Raw genomic sequence first — 22,512 nt, forward strand, 5'->3', positions numbered from 1 at the left:
ATTGCAAAGTACCGCCTCGCCGCCTAGTTTCTTCCCCTCCCGCGACGTCCCCTTGTGCCTCGCTGCCCCCTTCCTACTGGGCCAGTGCCGAAGGTTGGACAATTAGTGTCCCAATGACCAAATTGATTGCATAGGAAACATTGTCTCGTTGGCCCTCCAGCTTCAGATTCATCCATATCATTCCGGATGCGCTGCGATGGCCGTCTACCGATGCCTGTCCTCAGTAGCGTCGGGTCTGGGAGATATCGCCTTTCACCAGGGTTTACAGTGTTGAAATTTCCCATTGACCGAAATCCTTCGAGCTCACCGGTCCAGGTGTTCAGCACGGCCTCCTTCAGGTAATACGGAGAGACGAACGAGATTTCCGACATCCCCAGGACACCACAAACAGCTAACACATGTGAGCAAGGTAGATGAAGCAACTTTGGTTTGTTGCATGTGCAATCGCAAGTTGGCCATTCTTCATTGCCAATTTTCACATCATGCGTTCTCTGCGGATTACCACACCCAAACCTATCTGTAGGTAAGCGGACTTCGAACCTTCTTTCCACATTCCCAATTTGAACAACAGCGAGGTGCTTAGCTTTCTCCTTCTTCTTATGCATGTACTCCATAATCTTCGAACAATATGGTGTGTTTGGGTTGTTCACCATATGCATCCGAGCCTTCTCACGTCTCTCTCTGTAATATTTAACTGTGCCCATGAAAATACCCTCTACTATAGCTGTAAGTGGCAAAGCTCTGTTGCCTCTCAGCACAAAGTTATACGACTCTGCGAGGTTGGTTGTCATGACGCCGTATCTAGCTCCATGTGTGTCGTGCAACAAAGACCACCTCTCTGTAGGCTCATGCTCTATCCACTGCTCAAAGTTTTTAATCTGCCTTCCCTGCCTTCTCCTTGTTCCAGGCGGGTCAAATCCGGGCAAGTCGCACAGACCTTCGGGTGCCTCGTCAACTGGTGCTTCTACCGCTGTTGTTCCTGCTGCAACTGCCTGAATATGTGCTGCTATGTTAGCATCTCGAGCTGCTTTCCTCTGCACAACTATTTGCTTCGTCAACTCCTGCAGTTTGCTACGCAAAAAATTATACTTCCACTGCTGGTTCTGGATGCACAGCCTCTTGAAGACATTCATAAGGTTCTTGTTCCTGAATTGTGTGTAAAAATTGGCCCCCAGGTGGCGCATGCACCAACGGCTCTCAATGTCAATCCATGGCGTTTCTTGCGCAGGCTCTTTTAGTGTCTTAATAGCTTTCAGTATACCTGCATGCCTGTCATGAAGGATGCAAACATTCGGCTTGTCCTTTACAATTGAAATCTTCAGCTGCCTGAAGAACCATAACCAGCTTTCGGTGTTCTCACTCTCCACGAAAGCAAAAGCGAGTGGCACGATTTGATTGTTTCCGTCCATTCCAATGGCGGTCAAGATTTGACCCTTGTACTGACCGGTCAGAAACGTGCCATCGACACATAACACGGGTCGACAGTGTCTGAATGATTCGATGCATACACCGAACGAGAAATAGACTCTATGCAGAACCCTGTAAGATGGGGACTCCGGCAAAAACAAGTCCTGGATGTTCACATATGTGTCTGGATTCCTCGCCTGCAGCGTCTGCAGCAAACGAACAACAGCGTCGTATGCGTCTCGAAACGAACCAAACCTCATCTCCATCGCCCTCTGCTTAGCCCTCCAAGCCTTGCCATAAGAAATGGTGTAAAAATGATGCTTCTTAACATTCTTCTGTATGGCGTTTACTCTCATGGCTTGCCCTTCCACTATTTCAGTGTACAGCAGCCGAGCTATGAGATTAGACGACAGGTTGCAATGATCATTGCGGATACTTGCAAGCTCACAACTGTGCGGCACAAAGTCGCTCACACGCCATGTTATGTCATACTTAGGAACATACCCATGCACCCTTCCGGGACAATTGATGTCCACACATTCCATCGTCAGGTATTTTCCAGATGACACGGTTGTTCTCAGCTGCCTCTGGCTCGCCATTGCCCACTTAATTATTGCATCCTGCATATGCCGCTTCGACGGAAACAGGGCCCCTACGGCGATATTGTTCTGGTGATACTCCCAGTTAGAATCAAGGCCATCATTGATTGTCATTGCAGACGAAAAGTTATTATTCCATCTGCCAGGAATAGGCACCTCCTCCCCATCATCAGACGCATCAGAATCATCAGCATCACTTTCACCTTCTGTATCTTCCTCTTCCATCTGATTCTGCCTGTATCCATTTTCTTCGTCACCATCAACCTCACCGTCTTCTCCTGTGTAACCATCACCCTGACCACTATAAACATCTTCCCCATGGCTGCTCTGTTCAGGCTCGTAATCACCGCCACCGCCGGGTGCTTGACTGCTCTGACCTGATTCGTAACCACCTCCTTCACTGTAACCGCCTTCAGGAGGCGCTACCTCCTTCGCCACCGGAAGAACTAATGCCACAGGGTTAGTTCCTCTCCTTTCAGACCCTTTTAACCAGCTCACCCACTTAGAGGTATCATCTACAGGCCTCAGATACCACAAAATGTTTGATACCGACTTAGTCCACAATGCATGCACACCCACTGTATGCACTTCAGGATTAAGCCCGAAACATTCTGTCAACCAGTCCTTCACCTGCTCAATTGTCCATGTTCTAGGAGCAGTCATACTCATCTCTACATATTTGAACTCACTCAGATCAACTCCCATTTCATTTGATCGGACACTACCCATACCATAGTAAAATACTATCTTCACTACATCTGCCATCTTTGCTCACCTAAAAAAATTCCGCCCACGTCAACAAACGTAACTACTACAAAGCACATACATACACTAACACTACAACCAGCCCACATAAACCTACACAGTTAACACTAATATGCAAAGATTAGGGTTTACCCTTGTAGCGTGAGCAGCCTCTCCAACAGCAGCAGCACGAACAGCACGCAGCAGCTCACCACCACCACCAATCCACAGCAGCAGCTCAGCCCCTTACACCACCATCAACCTCCACCACTTCATCACCATTGCTGCTAAACAGCACCACCAAACGCCTCCAAACCCTAACCCATCTGTAGATCGGGCTTCCCTCAACTAATACCAGCAAAATGGTGAAGTTTTATTGGCTAAATCACTGGGGATCTGCGAAAAACGGAGTTTTTTGAGCTGTTCTCGTGTGCAGCCGACGAAGAGCGAGAGGAAGAAGAAAAGAGGAAGGAAGAAGAAAGTGAACAGCGCGCGGGGAGCGTCTGCGGGCCGCGGCTGAAGATGCATGCAGGGTCGGGCCCCAGCCGGCCGATCGGTCAGCTGCCGACCGATCGGTCAGCTGCCGACCGACAGGGCCCTGCCCCCCCTGACGCCCACCTGGCCCGCCTGCAATCGGTCGATAGTCGGCCGATCGGCCCGCAGCTGTCCGATCGGTCGGCTGCTGACCGACCGGGTCACACTTTTCGAATTTTTTGAAATCGCGCGCTATTCCTGGAATTAAATAAAATAATCGTATTATTTAAAAAAAATTCGCGACAAAAGCCCGTACGGTGAGCTGGGACGGCGGACCGCTCAGGAGAAGGACACCCGGAGCGGGCCGAACGGAGAAGCGGCCTTCCGGGCACTGTTTGATGGGCTTCGAGTTGGCACCAGATCGAGCAGGCCGAGAGGAGAATAGGCCTCCCCTGGGCTTTCAGTTTCCACACGTAGCGCCCACGTAACCTACCGTTTTCAAGAGAGAAGAAAACTCGCCGCTCGCTGGCGCCGTTCTGCTGCCGCCAATTCGATTCGCCACGGCTGCTTCCCCTTCAACCCGGCACCAAGCTGAGCGCGTCCAGCCTTCGGGTTCTCCGGTCCGCCCACCGCCCCTTCGCCGCCATGGCGGTGGAGGCGCAGCAGCCGGGCATCGTGCTCACAGACCTTGAGCAGCGGGCGCCGTCGACCGCTACTGCCCCGGAACCCAGCTCCGCGTCGCAGGCGGATGGGTCAGAGACAAGGTGATCGCCCTTTCTTTTCTTTCCTTTAGTGCAGGGGATCAGTAAATAGTTCCTTTTAGAAGACGAATCGTACAGGTATCGAAATCTACGATTGGGATTATCTTCTCTTTACTATTAAATCCCAAATAAACCACAAATATATAATGGCATCATTTTAGTTTATTTCATCATTAATCCAACAAGATTTGGATACGTCTTTCGAATACTCCATCATAACTATGGTGTTTCAAGAAACGTGAGTTGTGGAACAATTTCGTAACTCTCTTAGATGTTTGCTAAAACTCGTAATTCAAATATTTCCACCATGATCCAATCATATATATTTGACTTTTCTATTACGATGATTTCCATGAAATTTATTTGAATCTATCCAAATGTTTCAGACTTCTTCCTCATCGAATAAATATCTTTACTATTAAATCCCAATCGGCCTGGTGAGTCGTGCGTCGCTGGTTGTTTTTCATTTTGGCCCCTCACAAATCTAGAAATCAACCCGCAGCCCTTCTCCACGTCGTCAACCCTGTTCCCGAACTTCTCCGATTTTACCAGACGCGACGCGACCCCTGACCTCAAATCCCATCGGGTGGTGGTGAAGCATGTGAGGCCGGGAGACATGAAGGGCCTGGGTCTACGCGGGCCACGAGGGAGCGGAGGAGATGCTCGTGGAGAGATGGACGGGCACGGTAGGGCGCTGGTGCTGCTGCTTCCGAACAAGTCAGTGAGGAGATTGGGGGATGGGAGGAGGCCACGGAAGCAGAATTTCCTGCGTGGATAGGTAGAGTCGTAGAGATCAGATGGGGACGGAAAGCGGCTGTATGCTTCTCTTGGGGAGAGACGTAGCGAGATAGTATATCTACGGCTGTGTTGCTTGGCTGATTTCTGCAGGCTATTTCGTGATTTTCATTGATTTACTAGCTATGTACTGATATTCATGTCTGCAGCTGCTTTACTGAGACGTATGAGAGAAACCAGATTTTTTTAATACAGTCTTGCCTATTGCTAGATGTATCTATGGTCAAGTGATTTGGAAAGTCGATCCATCAGAATAGTACTAGCTGGTCAAGTACTACATCGACCAATAAGTTCAATCGTTCCTCTCGTCAGCATGCCTAACTGCCCAACCTAGCTACTCTATTTCTTGCTTCTCCTGATCCGATTGATCTGCCGCACAAGATGGAATGCAATGGTGCATGGCACCTATCCTATTTCTCACGTCCGCTCCAAGATCTTTGACCGATAGATATAAGAGCATCTCATAGCGGTCTCGATAGCATTTTAGGGGCCGGTATCGACAATGGGCTCGCACCGATACCCCAAATAGCGTCATCGCTTTTTCGAGTCTAATAGAAGCATCGGTAACCCGTGCCGGTCCCTTCGCGAAGGGCGTGAATCGGGCGCGTCGGCGCCTCGCGGCACGACGGTTTTTCGCGGGTAGGGACGTCTTGTCAGCGAGAAGACGGGACGGTTCGTATCGGAAACGACACGGGAAGGTTGGTCGTCGGCATTAATGGCCTTCCGCGTGGAAACCCAAGCGGAGACGAGGGCGGCGACTGGCCACGCGACGTCCACCCACCTTCTCCACGCGCCTTCAATGCGCGTCTGCCGCCTCCCTTAAAACCCCACCGGCGCACACTTCTCTTCTTCCCCGCCTTCCAACCCTAGACGCCACCGTCGCAACCGCCGCGCAAACCTCCCTCGCACGCATCGACGATGGCGCACAACGATAAGGCCGGCGACAGCGGCGGCGGCGTGCTCCGCTCGTTGCAGCTTAGCCTCAACGAGGCGGATGTACTGTACTGGCAGCGCATCCCCGTGCCAGCGCTGTACAAGCTGCCGCACGGCTGGCACGTCTCCAACGCCGGCTTCGCCGTGCCACCGTCGCCACCGGCAGGACCATAGATGCGGGCCCTCGCCAGGGAACGGCGGAACCTGCTGACGCCGGCGGAGAGGAACCTGCCGGCCAACGCGCTCGACAGCCCGGCTTGGGCGCGGCGATTCGAAGATGAGCGCGATGTCGAGCTCGCGCGGGAGGCCGGACGCGCGAGCGACCGCTTCAACAACATCGGCCGCCGTTCCTGGTGGCACGGCCGCGACGTCGACGATACGCTGCGGCAGTACGGCTTCCGCCAGCGCACCCGCGGCGACCCACCGCGCGTGTTGTTGTACTTCCCGCTGGCGCAGTGCATGGCGTCGGCGGCGCCGACTCTGCAGATGGCGTCAGAAAGGACTGCAGCGTCCGGGAGCTCACGCAGCGGATCATCGGCATCCGGCGGCGACCGCACGCGCTCGGCCGCGCCCGCGCCCGCGCCTCCTTACGGAGGCATCGTCATCCGCGACGGGGCGAGGCGCGCGTCCTCTGCTCCGGCCTGTCGGACGACGGGGTCGGGCCACCGCCGCCGCCTCAAGGAGGAGGACGCCGCGGCCTCGCCATCACCTCTGCTGGCGAAGAAGAAGCAATGGTGGGAGATGTGATGGGATTCGTAGCATAGAAAACAAAAAATTTCCTACCGCAAGAACGAATAACAAGCCAAGATCCAATCAAGAAGATGGTAGCAACGAGAAGATCATGAGACTAACCCTCGAAGATTCCAAAGCCTACGAGATTAGATCTCGTTGTTGATGTAGTCGATCACTTGCCGCTTGCAAAAGCGCGTAGAAGATCTTGACGGTGCCACAGTCGGGCAGCACCTCCGTACTCGGTCACACGTTCGGTGTTGATGAAGACGTCCTCCTCCCCGTTCCAGCGGGCAGCGGAAGTAGTAGATCCTCCTCGGAATCCCGGCAGCACGACGGCGTGGTGGCGGTGGTGGTGGAGATCTCCGGCAGGGCTTCGCCTAAGTGCTGCGGGAGATGTATGAGGAGGGGGGCGGCTAGGGTTTGGGAGAGGGAGCTCTATGGGGCACCGGCCTCAAGGGGCTTGGGTGGTGCGGCCAAGGTGGTGGCCGGCCCCCTCCCTCTCCTCATGTATATATAGGTGGAACAGCACCAAGGGTTGCCCAGAAAACGAATAAGAGTCCAACTCCTAAACCTTCCATATGGACGAATCCTACTCAGGGTGGGACTCCCCCTTTTCCTTGGTGGGGTGGCCGGCCACCTTTAGGTGGAGTCCACCTGGGACTCCTCCTCCCTTTGGCTGGCCGGCCAAGGTGGGTGCACCTTCCATGGTGATTTCTTCCGGACTCTTCTAGAACCTTCTAGAACCTTCCAGAAAAACACCGGATCATTTTCAAACCTAGAAAATGACTTCCTATATATGAATCTTATTCTCCGGACCATTCCGGACCTCCTCGTGATGTCCTGGATCCCATCCGAGACTCCGAACAAACATTCGAACTCCATTCCATATTCCATATCTACTTAAAATGACATCAAACCTTAAGTGTGTCACCCTACGGTTCGTGAACTATGCAGACATGGTCGAGACTCCTCTCCGACCAATAACCAATAGCGGGATCTGGAGATCCATAATGGCTCCCACACATTCAACGATAACTTAGTGATCGATTGAACCATTTACATACGATACCGATTCCTTTTGTCACGCGATACTTTACTTGTCCGAGGTTCGATCATCGGTATCTCCATACCTTGTTCAACCTCGTTACCGACAAGTACTCTTTACTCGTATCGTGGTATGTCATCTCTTGTGATCTTAATCACATGCTTGCAAGCTAATCAGACGACATTCCACCGAGAGGGCCCAGAGTATATCTATCCGTCATCGGGATGGACAAATCCCACTCTTGATCCATATGCCTCAACTCACACTTTCCGAATACTTAATCCCATCTTTATAACCACCCATTTACGCAGTGGCGTTTGATGTAATCAAAGCATCCTTCTGGTGTATGTGATTTACATGATCTCATGGTCGAAGGACTTAGGTAACTATGTATCGAAAGCTTATAGCAAATTGAACTTAATGACTTGATCTTATGCTACGCTTATTTGGGTGTTTGTCCATTATATCATTCAACCAACGACATAACCTTGTTATTAATAACATCCAATGTTCATGATCATGAAACCATGATCATCTATTAATCAACAAGCTAGTTATACAAGAGGCTTACTAGGGACTCCTTCTTGTTTACATAACACACATGTATCAATGTTTCGGTTAATACAATTATAGCATGGTATGTAAACATTTATCATAAACACAAAGATATATTATAATAACCACTTTATTATTGCCTCTTGGGCATATCTCCAACAGTCTCCCACTTGCACTAGAGTCAATAATCTAGATTACATTGTAAGGTACCTAACACCCATGGCATTCTGGTGTTGGTCATGCTTTGCCCTAGGGAGAGCTTTAGTCAACGGATCTGCCACATTCAGATCTATGTGTACTTTGCAAATCTTTACTTCACCATCTTCGATGTACTCGCGAATCGAATGAAAACGCAGCTTGATATGCTTTAGTTTCTTGTGTGACCTTGGTTCTTGTGCATTGGCGATGGCACCCATGTTGTCACAATAGATGACTAATGGGTCCAATGCACTAGGAACCACACCAAGCTCAACAATGAACCTCTTCATCCATACCGCTTCCGATGAAGCCTCCAAAGCCGCTATGTATTCAGATTCAGTTGAAGACTTCGCCACCGTGCACTGCTTGGAACTCATCCAGCTTACTGCAGCACCATTCAATATAAACATGTACCCAGACTGAGACTTTGAGTCATCAGGATCAGTGTTCCAACTTGCATCGGTGTAACTGGTTACAACGAGCTCTTGGTCACCGCCATAACAAAGAAACATATCCTTAGTCCTTTTCAAGTACTTCAGGATATTCTTGATCGCTGTCCAGTGTTCCATTCCTGGATCACTTTGATATCTGCTGGTCAAACTAATAGCATGTGCGATATCCGGTATAGTACACAGCATGGCATACATGATAGAGCCTACTGCCGAGGCATAGGGGATCTTGTTCATCCTCTCTCTTTCTTCTGCCGTAGCCGGACCTTGAGTTTTACTCAAGACCTTACCTGGCAACATAGGCAAGAACCCTTTCTTGCTTTCATCCATTCTAAACTTCTTTAGAATCTTGTCCAGGTATGTACTCTGTGAAAGCCATATTAGGCGTCTTGATCTATCTCTATAAATCTTGATGCCTAAAATGTACGCTGCTTCACCAAGGTCTTTCATTGAAAAACACTTATTCAAATAACCTTTAACACTGCTTAGTAGTTCTAAATCATTCCCAATCAATAATATGTCATCTACATATAATATCAGGAACGCTACAGAGCTCCCACTCACTTTCTTGTAAATACAGGCCTCACCATGAGTCTGTATAAACCCGAAGTCTTTGATCACCTTATCAAAGCGTCGGTTCCAACTCCGGGATGCTTGCTTCAGTCCATAAATGGAACGCTGAAGTTTGCATACCTTGTCAGCATTTTTAGGATCGACAAAACCTTTGGGTTGTACCATATACAACTCTTCCTCAATGTCACCATTAAGGAACGCCGTTTTGACATCCATCTGCCAAATCTCATAATCGAAAAATGCAGCTATTGCTAACAAAATCCTTACAGACTTTAGCTTCGCTACAGGTGAGAAGGTCTCATCGTAGTCAACTCCTTGAATTTGTCGGAAACCCTTTGCGACAAGTCGAGCTTTATAGACAGTAATATTACCATCAGCATCTGTTTTTCTCTTGAAGATCCATTTATTCTCGACAGCCTTACGGCTATCAGGTAAGTCTACCAAAGTCCATACTTGGTTATCATACATGGATCCCATTTCGGATTTCATGGCTTCTTGCCATTTGTTGGAATCTGGGCTCATCATTGCTTCTTCATACGTCGCAGGGTCTTCATCATTGTTGTCCACAATCATGACATTTAGACAGGGATCATACCAATCAGGAGTGGTACGCTCCCTCGTCGATCTGCGAGGTTCAGTAGCTTCCTCGTTCGAAGTTTCATGATCATCATCATTTGTTTCCTCTCCTGTCGGTGCAGGCTGCACATGAACATCTTCCGGCACTGCGCTACTCTGATCTATGAGAGAAGGTTCAACAACCTCGTCGAGTTCTACTTTCCTTCCAGTCACTTCTTTAGTGAGAAACTCCTTCTCAAGAAAGGATCCGTTCTTGGCAACAAAGATTTTGCCTTCGGATCTCTGATAGAAAGTGTACCCAATAGTTTCTTTAGGGTATCCTATGAAGACGCATTTCTCCGCTTTGGGTTCTAGCTTGTCAGGTTGTAACTTCTTTACATAAGCTTCGCAACCCCAAACTTTAAGGAACGACAGCTTAGGTTTCTTACCAAACCATAATTCATACGGTGTCATTTCAACGGATTTAGATGGTGCCCTATTTAAAGTGAATGCGGCTGTCTCTAAAGCATAACCCCAAAACGATAATGGAAAATCGGTAAGAGACATCATAGATCGAACCATATCCAAGAGAGTTCGATTACGACGTTCGGACACACCATTGCGCTGTGGTGTTCCCGGCGGTGTCAACTGTGAAAGTATTCCGCATTTCTTTAAATGCATGCCAAACTCATAACTCAGATATTCGCCTCCGCGATCGTAACGTTGAGAAACTTAATCTTCTTGTTATGTTGATTTTCTACTTCACTTTGGAATTCCTTAAACTTCTCGAAAGTTTCGGACTTATGTTTCATAAAGTAAATATACCCATATCTACTCAGATCATCCGTGAAGGTTAGAACATAACGATAACCACCGCGCGATGCTACACTCATTGGTCCGCACACATCGGTATGTATGATTTCCAATAAGTCTGTAGCTCGCTCCATTGTACCATAGAATGGAGTCCTAGTCATTTTTCCCATTAGACATGCTTCGCATCTATCAAGTGACTCAAAGTCAAGTGACTCAAGAAGTCCATCGGAATGGAGTTTCTTCATGCGCTTCACTCCAATATGACCAAGACGACAGTGCCACATATAAGTAGAATTATCATTCAATTTAATTCGCTTAGCATCAATGTTATGAACATGTGTATCACTACTATCGAGATTTAACAAGAATAAACCATTCAACTCAGGTGCATGACCATAAAAGATATTATTCATATAAATAGAACAACCATTATTCTCTGACTTAAATGAATAACCGTCTTGCATTAAACAAGATCCAGATATAATGTTCATGCTCAACGCAGGCACCAAATAACAATTATTGAGGTTTAAAACTAATCCCGAAGGTAGATGTAGAGGGAGCGTGCCGACGGCGATCACATCGACCTTGGATCCATTTCCAACGTGCATCGTCACCTCGTCCCTCGCTAGGCTTCGTTTATTCCGTAGTTCCTGTTTCGAGTTACAAATGTGAGCAACCGAACCAGTATCAAATACCCAGGCACTACTGCGAGAACCAGTAAGATAGACATCAATAACATGTATATCAGATATACCTTTCTTTTTGACAAGGCCGCTCTTCAGATCAGCCAAGTACTTGGGGCAATTACGCTTCCAAAGGTGCCCCTTCTCCTTGCGAATAGCACACAAGATCGTGTTTAGGGCCAGCCTTAGGCTTCTCAGGAGGCGCAGCAACTTTCTTGCCGCCCTTCTTGAAGTTGCCCTTCTTAGACTTACCCTGCTTCTTGAAACTGGTGGTCTTGTTGACCATCAACATTTGGTGCTCTTTCTGTATCTCCACCTCAGCAGATTTCAGCATGGAGAAGAGTTCAGGTAACTCTTTATTCATGTTCTGCATGTTGTAGTTCATCACAAAGTTCTTGTAACTAGGTGGCAGTGATTGGAGTACACGATGAATACCCAGCTTGTTAGGAATCACTATCCCCAAGTCACTGAGCTTCTTCGCATGCCCGAACATAGCGAGCACGTGCTCACTAACGGAGCTACCCTCTTCCATCATACAGCCAAAGAAGTGTTTCGAGACCTCATAGCTTTCCACGGCCGCATGAGTTTCAAAGATAGCTTTTAGCTCATGGACCAGCTCATAAGGGTCGTGGTGCTCAAAACGCTTTTGGAGCTCCGCCTCTAGGCTGCACAGGATGGCACACTGAACTTGAGAGTACCGAGTTACCCGAGTCTCGTAAACATTCTTTTCTTCCTCGGATACTGCAGGTGGTGGTGGGGAACCTAGCGGTGCTTCGAGCACAAATTGCAGATTTCCACCAGTGAGGAAAATCCTCACATGACGGAACCAGTCGGTGAAGTTGCTACCATTGCTTTTAAGCTTTTCTTTCTCTAGGAACTGGTTAAAATTGATGGAGGGGGACGCCATGATCTACAACATATTTGCAAAGAGTTTAAACTAAGTTTATGATAAATTGAGTTCAAATTTTAATTCTTAAATTAACTAGGTGAACTCCCACTCAAAACAACATCCCTCGCATTGTCTTAGTGATCACACGAACCAAATCCACTACACCAATTCCGATCATCACGAGAAAAGATGTAGCTTCAAAGGCGAACACTCAAAATGTTCATCATATCATTCATATGACTCATGCTCTACCTTTCGGTATCCCGTGTTCCGAGACCATGTCTGTACATGCTAGGCTCGTCAAGGCAACCTTAGTATCCGCGTGTGCAAAACTGGCTTGCACCCGTTGTATGCACATGTAGAATCTATCACACCCGATCATCACGTGATGCTTCGAAACGACAAGTCTTAGCAACGGTGCATACTAAGGATGAACACTTTATTATCTTGATATTTAGTGAGAGGGATCATCTTATAATGCTACCGTCGCGATCTAAGCAATATAAGATGCATAAAAGGATTAACATCACATGCAATTCATATGTGATATGATATGGCCCTTTTGTCTTTGCGCCTTTGATCTTCATCTCCAAAGCACGGACATGATCTCCATCATCAACGGGCATGATCTCCATCATCGTCGGCGTAGCATCAAGGTCAATGGCGCCGTCTTCATGGTTGTTCTCCCATGTAGCAACTATTACAACTACTTTGAAATAATACCTCAACATGAAATATAAAGACAACCATAAGGCTCCTGCCGGTTGCCACAATACAATAATGATCATCTCATACATATTCATCATCATATCATGGCCATATCACATCACCAAACCCTGCAAAAACAAGTTAGACGCCTCTAATTTGGTTTGCATATTTTACGTGGTTTAGGGTTTTCGAGTAAGATCCAATCTACCTACGAACATGAACCACAACGATGATACTAGTGTTGTCAATAGAAAGAGTAGATTGAATCTTCACTATGGTGGGAGAGACAGACACCCGCAAAGCCACTTATGCAATACAAGTTGCATGTCAAGCGTGGAGCAAATCTCATGAACGCGGTCATGTAAAGTTAGCCCGAGCCGCTTCATCCCACCATCCCGCAAGATGCAAAGTACACGAACTAAAGACAACAAAAGCATCAACGCCCACAAAACCATTGTGTTCTACTCGTGCAACCAATCTATGCATAGACACGGCTCTGATACCACTGATGAGATTCATAGCATAGAAAACAAAAAAATTCCTACCGCAAGAACGAATAACAAGCCAAGATCCAATCAAGAAGATGGTAGCAACGAGAAGATCATGAGACTAACCCTCGAAGATTCCAAAGCCTACGAGATTAGATCTCGTTGTTGATGTAGTCGATCACTTGCCGCTTGCAAAAGCGCGTAGAAGATCTTGACGGTGCCACAGTCGGGCAGCACCTCCGTACTCGGTCACATGTTCGGTGTTGATGAAGACGTCCTCCTCTCCGTTCCAGCGGGCAGCGGAAGTAGTAGATCCTCCTCGGAATCCTGGCAGCACGACGGCGTGGTGGCGGTGGTGGTGGAGATCTCCGGCAGGGCTTCGCCTAAGTGCTGCGGGAGATGTATGAGGAGGGGGGCGGCTAGGGTTTGGGAGAGGGAGCTCTATGGGGCGCCGGCCTCAAGGGGCTTGGGTGGTGCGGCCAAGGTGGTGGCCGGCCCCCTCCCTCTCCTCATGTATATATAGGTGGAACAGCACCAAGGGTTGCCCAGAAAACGAATAAGAGTCCAACTCCTAAACCTTCCATATGGACGAATCCTACTCAGGGTGGGACTCCCCCTTTTCCTTGGTGGGGTGGCCGGCCACCTTTAGGTGGAGTCCACCTGGGACTCCTCCTCCCTTTGGCTGGCCGGCCAAGGTGGGTGCACCTTCCATGGTGATTTCTTCCGGACTCTTCTAGAACCTTCTAGAACCTTCCAGAAAAACACCGGATCATTTTCAAACCTAGAAAATGACTTCCTATATATGAATCTTATTCTCCGGACCATTCCGGACCTCCTCGTGATGTCCTGGATCCCATCCGAGACTCCGAACAAACATTCAAACTCCATTCCATATTCCATATGTACTTAAAATGACATCAAACCTTAAGTGTGTCACCCTACGGTTCGTGAACTATGCAGACATGGTCGAGACTCCTCTCCGACCAATAACCAATAGCGGGATCTGGAGATCCATAATGGCTCCCACACATTCAACGATAACTTAGTGATCGATTGAACCATTTACATACGATACCGATTCCTTTTGTCACGCGATACTTTACTTGTCCGAGGTTCGATCATCGGTATCTCCATACCTTGTTCAACCTCGTTACCGACAAGTACTCTTTACTCGTATCGTGGTATGTCATCTCTTGTGATCTTAATCACATGCTTGCAAGCTAATCAGACGACATTCCACCGAGAGGGCCCAGAGTATATCTATCCGTCATCGGGATGGACAAATCCCACTCTTGATCCATATGCCTCAACTCACACTTTCTGAATACTTAATCCCATCTTTATAACCACCCATTTACGCAGTGGCGTTTGATGTAATCAAAGCATCCTTCCGGTGTAAGTGATTTACATGATCTCATGGTCGAAGGACTTAGGTAACTATGTATCGAAAGCTTATAGCAAATTGAACTTAATGACTTGATCTTATGCTACGCTTATTTGGGTGTTTGTCCATTATATCATTCAACCAATGACATAACCTTGTTATTAATAACATCCAATGTTCATGATCATGAAACCATGATCATCTATTAATCAACAAGCTAGTTATACAAGAGGCTTACTAGGGACTCCTTGTTGTTTACATAACACACATGTATCAATGTTTCGGTTAATACAATTATAGCATGGTATGTAAACATTTATCATAAACACAAAGATATATTATAATAACCACTTTATTATTGCCTCTTGGGCATATCTCCAACAAGATGGAGGCGGCCCTCCATGGCGGTGACGACCCGGAGGAGTTCCCCGGCCACAACTTCATCGTCGGCCGCTCCGTCGACGAGGAGTACCAGCAGATCACAATGGAACCGCGGCAGGCGGCGGTGTGGTCCGCCAGGGACCACGGCGCCAACTTCGTCAACCTCGCCGGACCTTCCGAGCTGCCGACGCAAAAGGAGGAGAAGGCCAACGACGACGACGACTGGTCCTTCGGGCCATCTAGCGACGATGGCGACGACGGCAACGACGGCAACAACCTCGACTTCAGCACCTTCGACTCACAGCGCTGCTAGATTTTTTTAGCTTTATTAGTTTAAATTCGAGTTACTTTTGTATAAATTTCGTTCAAATTTCATATGAATATCATTTAAAAAATGTCATTTTAAGTATCGGGGCTGGCGTATGGGGGGTGCCGGTGTGGGAGCAGCATCCTCAAATAGAGGATGCTACGCCGGCGCCCCCGTACAACATTGCCGGCGCCCCTGCTGGCGCCTATTTGGGGGCCACCGGTGGAGATGCTCTAACCGACTGAATATCTTACAAAGAATGGAGATATAGTTAAAGCAAAAGGAAAACACTGTCACACAAGTAAAGCACCATGTGAAATGCATGTTAAAAAGATAAGTGCATATGGCATTGTGTCTACATGTAAAAGCAAAATTATTAGAAAAGCCGTAGCAACGCACGGTCACTCTGCTAGTAAAATATAAAAGGGCAAAAAAACATGGATGTGTCTAGCGGGCGGCCGCGTGCCTACTGGTGCATCCGAGCGGGTGACTAAAAAAGGAAGCATGCTAGTTTTGTCAGTGTGAACGCCTGCTATTTATGGTTAGACATTCAGTGATTGTAGCACATGCACTACGATGATATCATGCACATTAATTTTCCTTTTCAAATATTCAAAATCATATAACTTTTGCACCAGATGTCGAAATTAGGATCCGCTTTCACTTATGAATTTCTTGCGGCGAGCTCTTCAAAACTAGATCTCATTTCTATGTATTTTGATGAAGTTTTTTCTAAAGCAACTTCTATGTGCCACAAAGCAATTATAATGCGAGACGGTGCAACTTTAGTGCGGGGTGAAGCAACTTTGCTGCACAATGTAAATCTACATTCACAATAAAAGTTGTATCGCTGGACACCAAAGTTGCTCAGCCATTCATCAAAATTTATTCGTTGAGCACCAAAGTTGCTTCGCTGGACGCCAAAATTGGACCATCACAAACCAAATTTGCTCTGTCGAGTACCAAAGTTGCTCTGCAGGACATTAGATTTGCTCGGTCGGGCGACAAAGTTGCTCTGCAGGGTTCGAAAACTGCATCGCCGGGCACCAATGTTGCTCTGCAGGGCACTTAAGTTGCTTCGTCACACATTGAAATTGCTTCGATGGACACCAAAATTATTGTCGAGCACCAAAGTTGTGCCTTCGTGTACCAAAAAGTGTACATGTTCGTTGCACACCAAAGTTGTTTTGTTGCACACCAAAGTTGTTTTGCTGCACAATAAAGTTGCTCTATCGCGCTTCAAAGTTGCTTGTTAAAAAATTTCGTCGAAACATATGAAAATGTGGTCTAGTTTCGAAGCTCTCGTCGTGGAGATTTTAGAAGTGAAAACAAATTATAATTTCTCCGCACAGTTTAAAAGTTACAGTTTTTTAAAAAACGACACCTGATATCAGCTAGCCTACCATTTCTGTAAAAGTCGGACGCAATAGCTGTCGCCTAGTGTGTGTGCCTGGGACGTCTGTCTGGCACGCGCCCGCTCATAAGATTTCAGGAAAAACATGATGGGTACTCGAACTTGTCGGTGGGGTTCAATTAGATCACCGTACTGAGAAAGAATACGCATTTACGGTCATCAAAGACGACTTAGCGGCTCATAGACGGTCACCGGTGGAGATGGTGCAATATATTTGCTGACGTGACCCAGCTGCAGACCCCATTTGTCAGCCCACGTGTGATTCCACTAGTGTATCATTTCTTGCAAAGAAACCCTAAACATTGGTTCACTAAAAGTTCTTTCAGTGTAGGGGATCAATAAAAGTTGTTTCTATAAAAAATCCTAGACTGGATGATCGCTTTTTATTTCCTTCAGTGCAGGGGATGGGGATCAGTAAAAGTTCTTTCTAGAAGACGAACGGTACAAGTATCGAAATCTATATATGATTGGGCTTGTATATATAAAAATCGTTGGACTTAACTTGCAGTTTATGAAATGATTTCTACAATGTGGTTTCGTGACTTAACCCTTGCTTTGGCATGTTGTCGATCGGCAGCTATTGGGGGAGGAGTCTAAGGACATCGACATCGCGCTCGATAACAACATGACGGGCCAAGATTTCTGCCGCCAAGTCAACAAATACCTGGAGTGGATAGGCGAGGAGCAGAAAACAGTTTGTGTTAGCCAACGGTATGCGATCTTTATTCATTGCGCTGATAATTCTGACAAGTAATCTTACTACCGCCACGGCTACTGCCATTTTGTATCTTCTCTGGTCAGACTTAACAGCAATGGCCGGCATTGTGACTAACCCCTTATACCCATAAACTATACACGTTCATGTGGTACATTCAAACTTAACATCAATGTCATGAAAGGCCGTTCTCTGGTCCAAGCAGAGTAGTATCCATATGCTCCTAATTGCGCCATACTTTGTCGCATTAACATGTGCATTAAATTCTTTTTATCATGAATTTGTGGCATATTATTGTTTCCTGCAGCAATCCTGACAAATCCAAGCACTTGGAAACCGCAAAGATGGAAATCTTTGAATTCTCGATTGATTTTGTCAACTTGCGGTCTGAAACATATGCTGAAAACAGTCGGATTCCCATCGTGGTATGATCATCTCTTCGCATATTCGTTTTGCTGCCATTGTTGTTATGTATTTCTTAAACACGCTTCTTGCAATGTTACTAGGGGCATTTCGTAGGGTTCAACTTATTTTTTTGCGCGCTTCAGATTTCCATCCCCCCTTCCCTTTCATTGCTTTCTAAAGTTGTTACAACCAATTTACCGCCATGCACTAGTAGAAAAAGAGGCTTCCGTCCACCCCCATTAGTCCCGGAAATATTCGAACCGCGACTAAATGAGGCTTTAGTCGCGGTTCGGGAGGCGACCCGCGACTAATGCTCCATCCGCGATGAAAGGGTACCCCTTTAGTCGCGGTTGGTAACACCAACCGGGACTAAAGGGCTATGGAGGGATGCGGCCGGTGGAAAAACCTTTAGTCGCGGTTGGTGTCCCCAACCGGGACTAATGGTTTTTCCAAGTTTTTTTACTCCCACGCACCCTGCACCCCCCCCCCCCCCCGTGGATCGCCTTGTTTTGGTTTGTAAAATACAAAAGAAAATGATAGAAAATTCAAAAAAAAAATTGTTTTCAGATTCTTGTATGTTATGCAACCTACTATTCGGAGAAATTAAGAAATTCGAATTTTCATTTTTTTTGCAAAAAAAGTTTAAAAAATGGTAAAACCGCAATAACTTTTGCATACGACGTCGGAAAAAAACGTATAATATATCAAAAAAATCCTGGGAAAAAGTTACATCCGAATTCACCCGGGTTTACCCGGTTAGCCAATTTTTAGATTCTCAAAATTCCAAATGAAAATATGAAAGCAGGAAGATTTTAGTTTTTGCCAGAAATTCAGTATTTTATATTTTTTTTAAATTTTAAATTAATAATTGCATCTTGCATAAAGATTACTATTACTTAACCATAAAGTTAACCATAAAGTTAGCCAGAAATTCAGGTTTTAGGTTTGGCAAAAAAAAATATTTAAAAAATTATAAAATTAAAAAATTAATTATAATATAAATTTAAAAAGTTAATATTTATTTATTTATTCAAGATTATTATTACATCATTACTTTTGTTTATTAAAATAATTATTTGAAATTCAAACAATAAAGAAGTGTGACATCGACCCAACATGTTAATAGGATTGATATGATACTAGTATCAACAACATGCGCGCGAAGCACTTGGAAACGAGACGGGATGGAACTCAGAAGTTAAGCGTGCTAGTGCTGGAGTAGTGGGAGGATGGGTGACCGAGCGGGAAGTTTGACCACAGGTGAGGAATTTGACTAGAGATTAAGTGTAGTTAGTGACTAAACTTGGCCAATAACTGAAATACTAGAAATTGTGGAAAAAAAAAGAAAAAAAAAGGAGTGAAAAATAATTAGAAAACCAAATGGATTAAAAAAAATTATCCCGCGGAGGCCTTTAGTCGCGGTTGGCCAGACGAACCGCGACTAAAGGTCCTCCGCCCCGACGGACGCCTGGCGCCCACGTGGATGGGCCTTTAGTCGCGGTTCGTAAGCAACCGCGACTAAAGGGGGGGGGGGGGGGCTTTAGTCGCGCTTATTTGGTCGCGGTTGCGCAACCGGGACTAAAGCCCGTTGCGAACCGCGACCAAAGGCCCTTTTTCCACCAGTGATACTTTTTTCGACGAGCAGGAGAATTGTGAAGCCAAAGTAGATGCGCTCCGCAGGGACCTAACAATCAATAGGTTATATCAGTTTTCATTTTCAAATGAGATTGTTTTTTATTTAGAGTTATGCTTTCATTGCTACATGGTATCCTATGATGTATTCTCTGAAATTTAAATTTCGACAGCTTATTCTATAATATCACAACTAAATCATTGGAAGATTTGACTGGAAGAGGTGAGTTTAGTCGTTATTACAGGTTTATAAATTTGTGTGACCAGTTTTTAAGTTCAGGCTTCTACATAATAATAATTGATCTTATACTCTATGAAGGTCATCAAGATCTGAAAAATGGCCTCATTGCTACTCCTTCACCTGCCAAAGCTACATTCCTGGATGATCCCCTCCGGGTTCTTCGAGCGATCCGATTTGGTATATTGAAACATCATGCAATTTTCTATTGCGATATTTATTATCTTTTTTATGATACTATTATCTAAACTATTAAGATTATGGAGGAGTATAAGTTGACTTGATATCCTTATATGACATGTAAAGTCCGTTGCTGGGGTAATATATGCTTAATAAAACTAATAAAAATGTTTCTCTAGCTGGTAAGTCAATAATCTTTTCTGTGTGTTCATAAGTAGTCAATTCATAGTTCATTTACTTGTGAGGCTGTGCATATGCCTGATCTAGTCATGAATTAAAATAGTGGAGCAGCGACTTCGAACATTTATTTTTCGTTTGATGTGCTAATATTTATCTCTCGCAGCTGCTAGATTAAGCTTTACATTAGCTGAAGATTTGAAAAAAGCCGCTTCTGATGAAGAGGTGAAATCGGGTCTTCGTAGCAAGATTAGCAGAGAACGTATTGGTATTGAGGTTTGATTTCTACGCTTCTTATTGTAATCCATGTTTCCTTAGGTCCCAATTTTAGACAAGTGTAAAATGTCCAGGTTGACCGTATGATGTTAGGCAAAGATCCGGTTAATGCAATGTGCTATATCCGTGATTTGGGATTATTTTCCGTTGTTTTTGAATTTCCTGAGAAACCCGATCCTCCAGTTCTTGACAAACATGATTGGTATGTCCTTGCTCGGATATGTAATTATTCTATGTTTTGAGTACTCCCTCCGTTTCACAATTTATTTGCGTTTCGGGTTTAGTCAAAGTCAAACATTGTAAGGTTTGACGAGATATTTAGGAGAAAATATCAACATATTATATGTATTTGGTGTTATGGTTGTTGATATTTTTTTCAATAGTTTTGGTCAAACTTAATAAATTTTGACTTTGACTAAATCTAGAACGCGAAGTAATAAAAAATGGAGGGAGTATATGCAACTATGTCTCAGTTACACTTCATACTTCACAATGTAACAGTATGCACTCGTGTGTTTATTTTCATTGGCATATTTAGTTCAATTCCGTCACATCTCGTATCTTCTGTTATGCAGGATATGTGTTTCACATATTGAAGAGGCATGGAATCTTGCACAGTTGATTGGCTGCTCTGTGTTCAGAGGTGGTTCTGATTCCAAGTCACAGGTCTGATTTTTTAATCACACTCTAAAATTCCTTTAATCTGACATGATTTATATGTGTTCTTTTCTGCGGATGGTTTTCAAATGCCTGTAGTCATGATGGAACTTATGCAAATTTCTGCAGATAATTAACAGAAACCAACACTATCCTGATTCTTTTGTGTAAATTAATTGTGTTGGATTTATTTATAGTAACACTAACTTAGGGCGTGCACATATATTTTTTTTGTAGCTGGTTGAACCATCATGGTTTCGAATACAAATAAAGGTCCTCCATTGTTCCAATATTTGTTTATCAATTCACTAAGTCTTATATCTTATTACATGTAGTATTGTTACTCCGGAGATATGCAATACTAAGATTCTTACAGTTTCATCCTACTGTTAGAAAAACAATGATGCTCTATGTTATGGCTTACAAGAAACAAGATTTACTTCCAATCAATTTCCTCTTGTTTTCCCACTAAGATTTATGATGGTCTTTAGGATGAACAAAGAAGGCTTTGCTTGTATAGTGCACTATTTTATCCTGTTCGAAATATGGTGTACATGGTCAAAAAATCAAAAAAGGTAACATTTAACTCATGCAATCTCCAAACTTATTTTGATGCAAATAGTAAATATGTAAGGAGGAGATCTCAAACTTGCTTGTAAGTAGACTGACCTGAGAGAGCAGCCCTCGTGCATCCAGGCCATAGTTTTTTCTTTGTATAAATACTACTCCCTGCGTCCAGAAATAAGTGTTGCAGATTTGTTTAGGTTCGCATGTACACACTAAAATCTGTCCACATATATGCGAGTGTAAACAAATCGGTAGAAAAATCTGCAATACTTATTTCCGAACGGAGTGTGCGAGGGAGGTTTGCGCGGCGGTTGCGACGGTGGCGTCTAGGGTTGGAAGGCGGGGAAGAAGAGAAGTGCGCGCCGGTGGGGTTTTAAGGGAGGCGGCAGACGCGCATTGAAGGCGCGTGGAGAAGGTGGGTGGACGTCGCGTGGCCAGTCGCCGCCCTCGTCTCCGCTTGGGTTTCCGCGCGGAAGGCCATTAATGCCGACGACCAACCTTCCCGTGTCGTTTCCGATACGAACCGTCCCGTCTTCTCGCTGACAAGACGTCCCTACCCGCGAAAAACCGTCGTGCCGCGAGGCGCCGACGCGCCCGATTCACGCCCTTCGCGAAGGGACCGGCACGGGTTGCCGATGCTTCTATTAGACTCGAAAAAGCGATGGCGCTATTTGGGGTGTCGGTGCGAGCCCATTGTCGATGCCGGCCCCTAAAATGCTATCGAGACCGCTATGAGATGCTCTTATATCTATCGGTCAAAGATCTTGGAGCGGACGTG

The 22,512-nt window shown here is 45.7% G+C and overlaps 1 protein-coding gene across 1 annotated transcript; it reads left to right on the forward strand.

Annotated features, from left to right (window-relative positions):
• The first annotated feature begins 3,928 nt into the window (after positions 1-3,928).
• LOC127340913 (CCA tRNA nucleotidyltransferase, mitochondrial) lies at positions 3,929-21,975 on the forward strand. The gene is made up of 10 exons (XM_051366684.2): positions 3,929-3,988; positions 17,465-17,598; positions 17,910-18,027; positions 19,653-19,705; positions 19,813-19,862; positions 19,959-20,057; positions 20,401-20,510; positions 20,585-20,712; positions 21,086-21,176; positions 21,405-21,975. Exons 2-10 carry the CDS (start codon positions 17,513-17,515, stop codon positions 21,477-21,479), a joined length of 810 nt encoding a protein of 269 aa, XP_051222644.1. The 5' UTR covers positions 3,929-3,988; positions 17,465-17,512; the 3' UTR covers positions 21,480-21,975.
• The last annotated feature ends 537 nt before the right edge of the window (positions 21,976-22,512 follow it).

Source organism: Lolium perenne, chromosome 3, assembly GCF_019359855.2.
Source record: "Lolium perenne isolate Kyuss_39 chromosome 3, Kyuss_2.0, whole genome shotgun sequence".
Classification (NCBI taxonomy): Eukaryota; Viridiplantae; Streptophyta; class Magnoliopsida; order Poales; family Poaceae; genus Lolium; species Lolium perenne.

What these genes read in the sequence shown, in the direction of transcription:
- LOC127340913 (XM_051366684.2), top strand. Translation starts at nt 17,513, where the DNA reads ATGACGGGCCAAGATTTCTGCCGCCAAGTCAACAAATACCTGGAGTGG. An exon ending in ACAGTCGGATTCCCATCGTG is followed by an intron (nt 18,028 to 19,652) that starts GTATGATCATCT and finishes TTCGACGAGCAG; the next exon opens with GAGAATTGTGAAGCCAAAGT. An exon ending in TCTTCGAGCGATCCGATTTG is followed by an intron (nt 20,058 to 20,400) that starts GTATATTGAAAC and finishes TATCTCTCGCAG; the next exon opens with CTGCTAGATTAAGCTTTACA.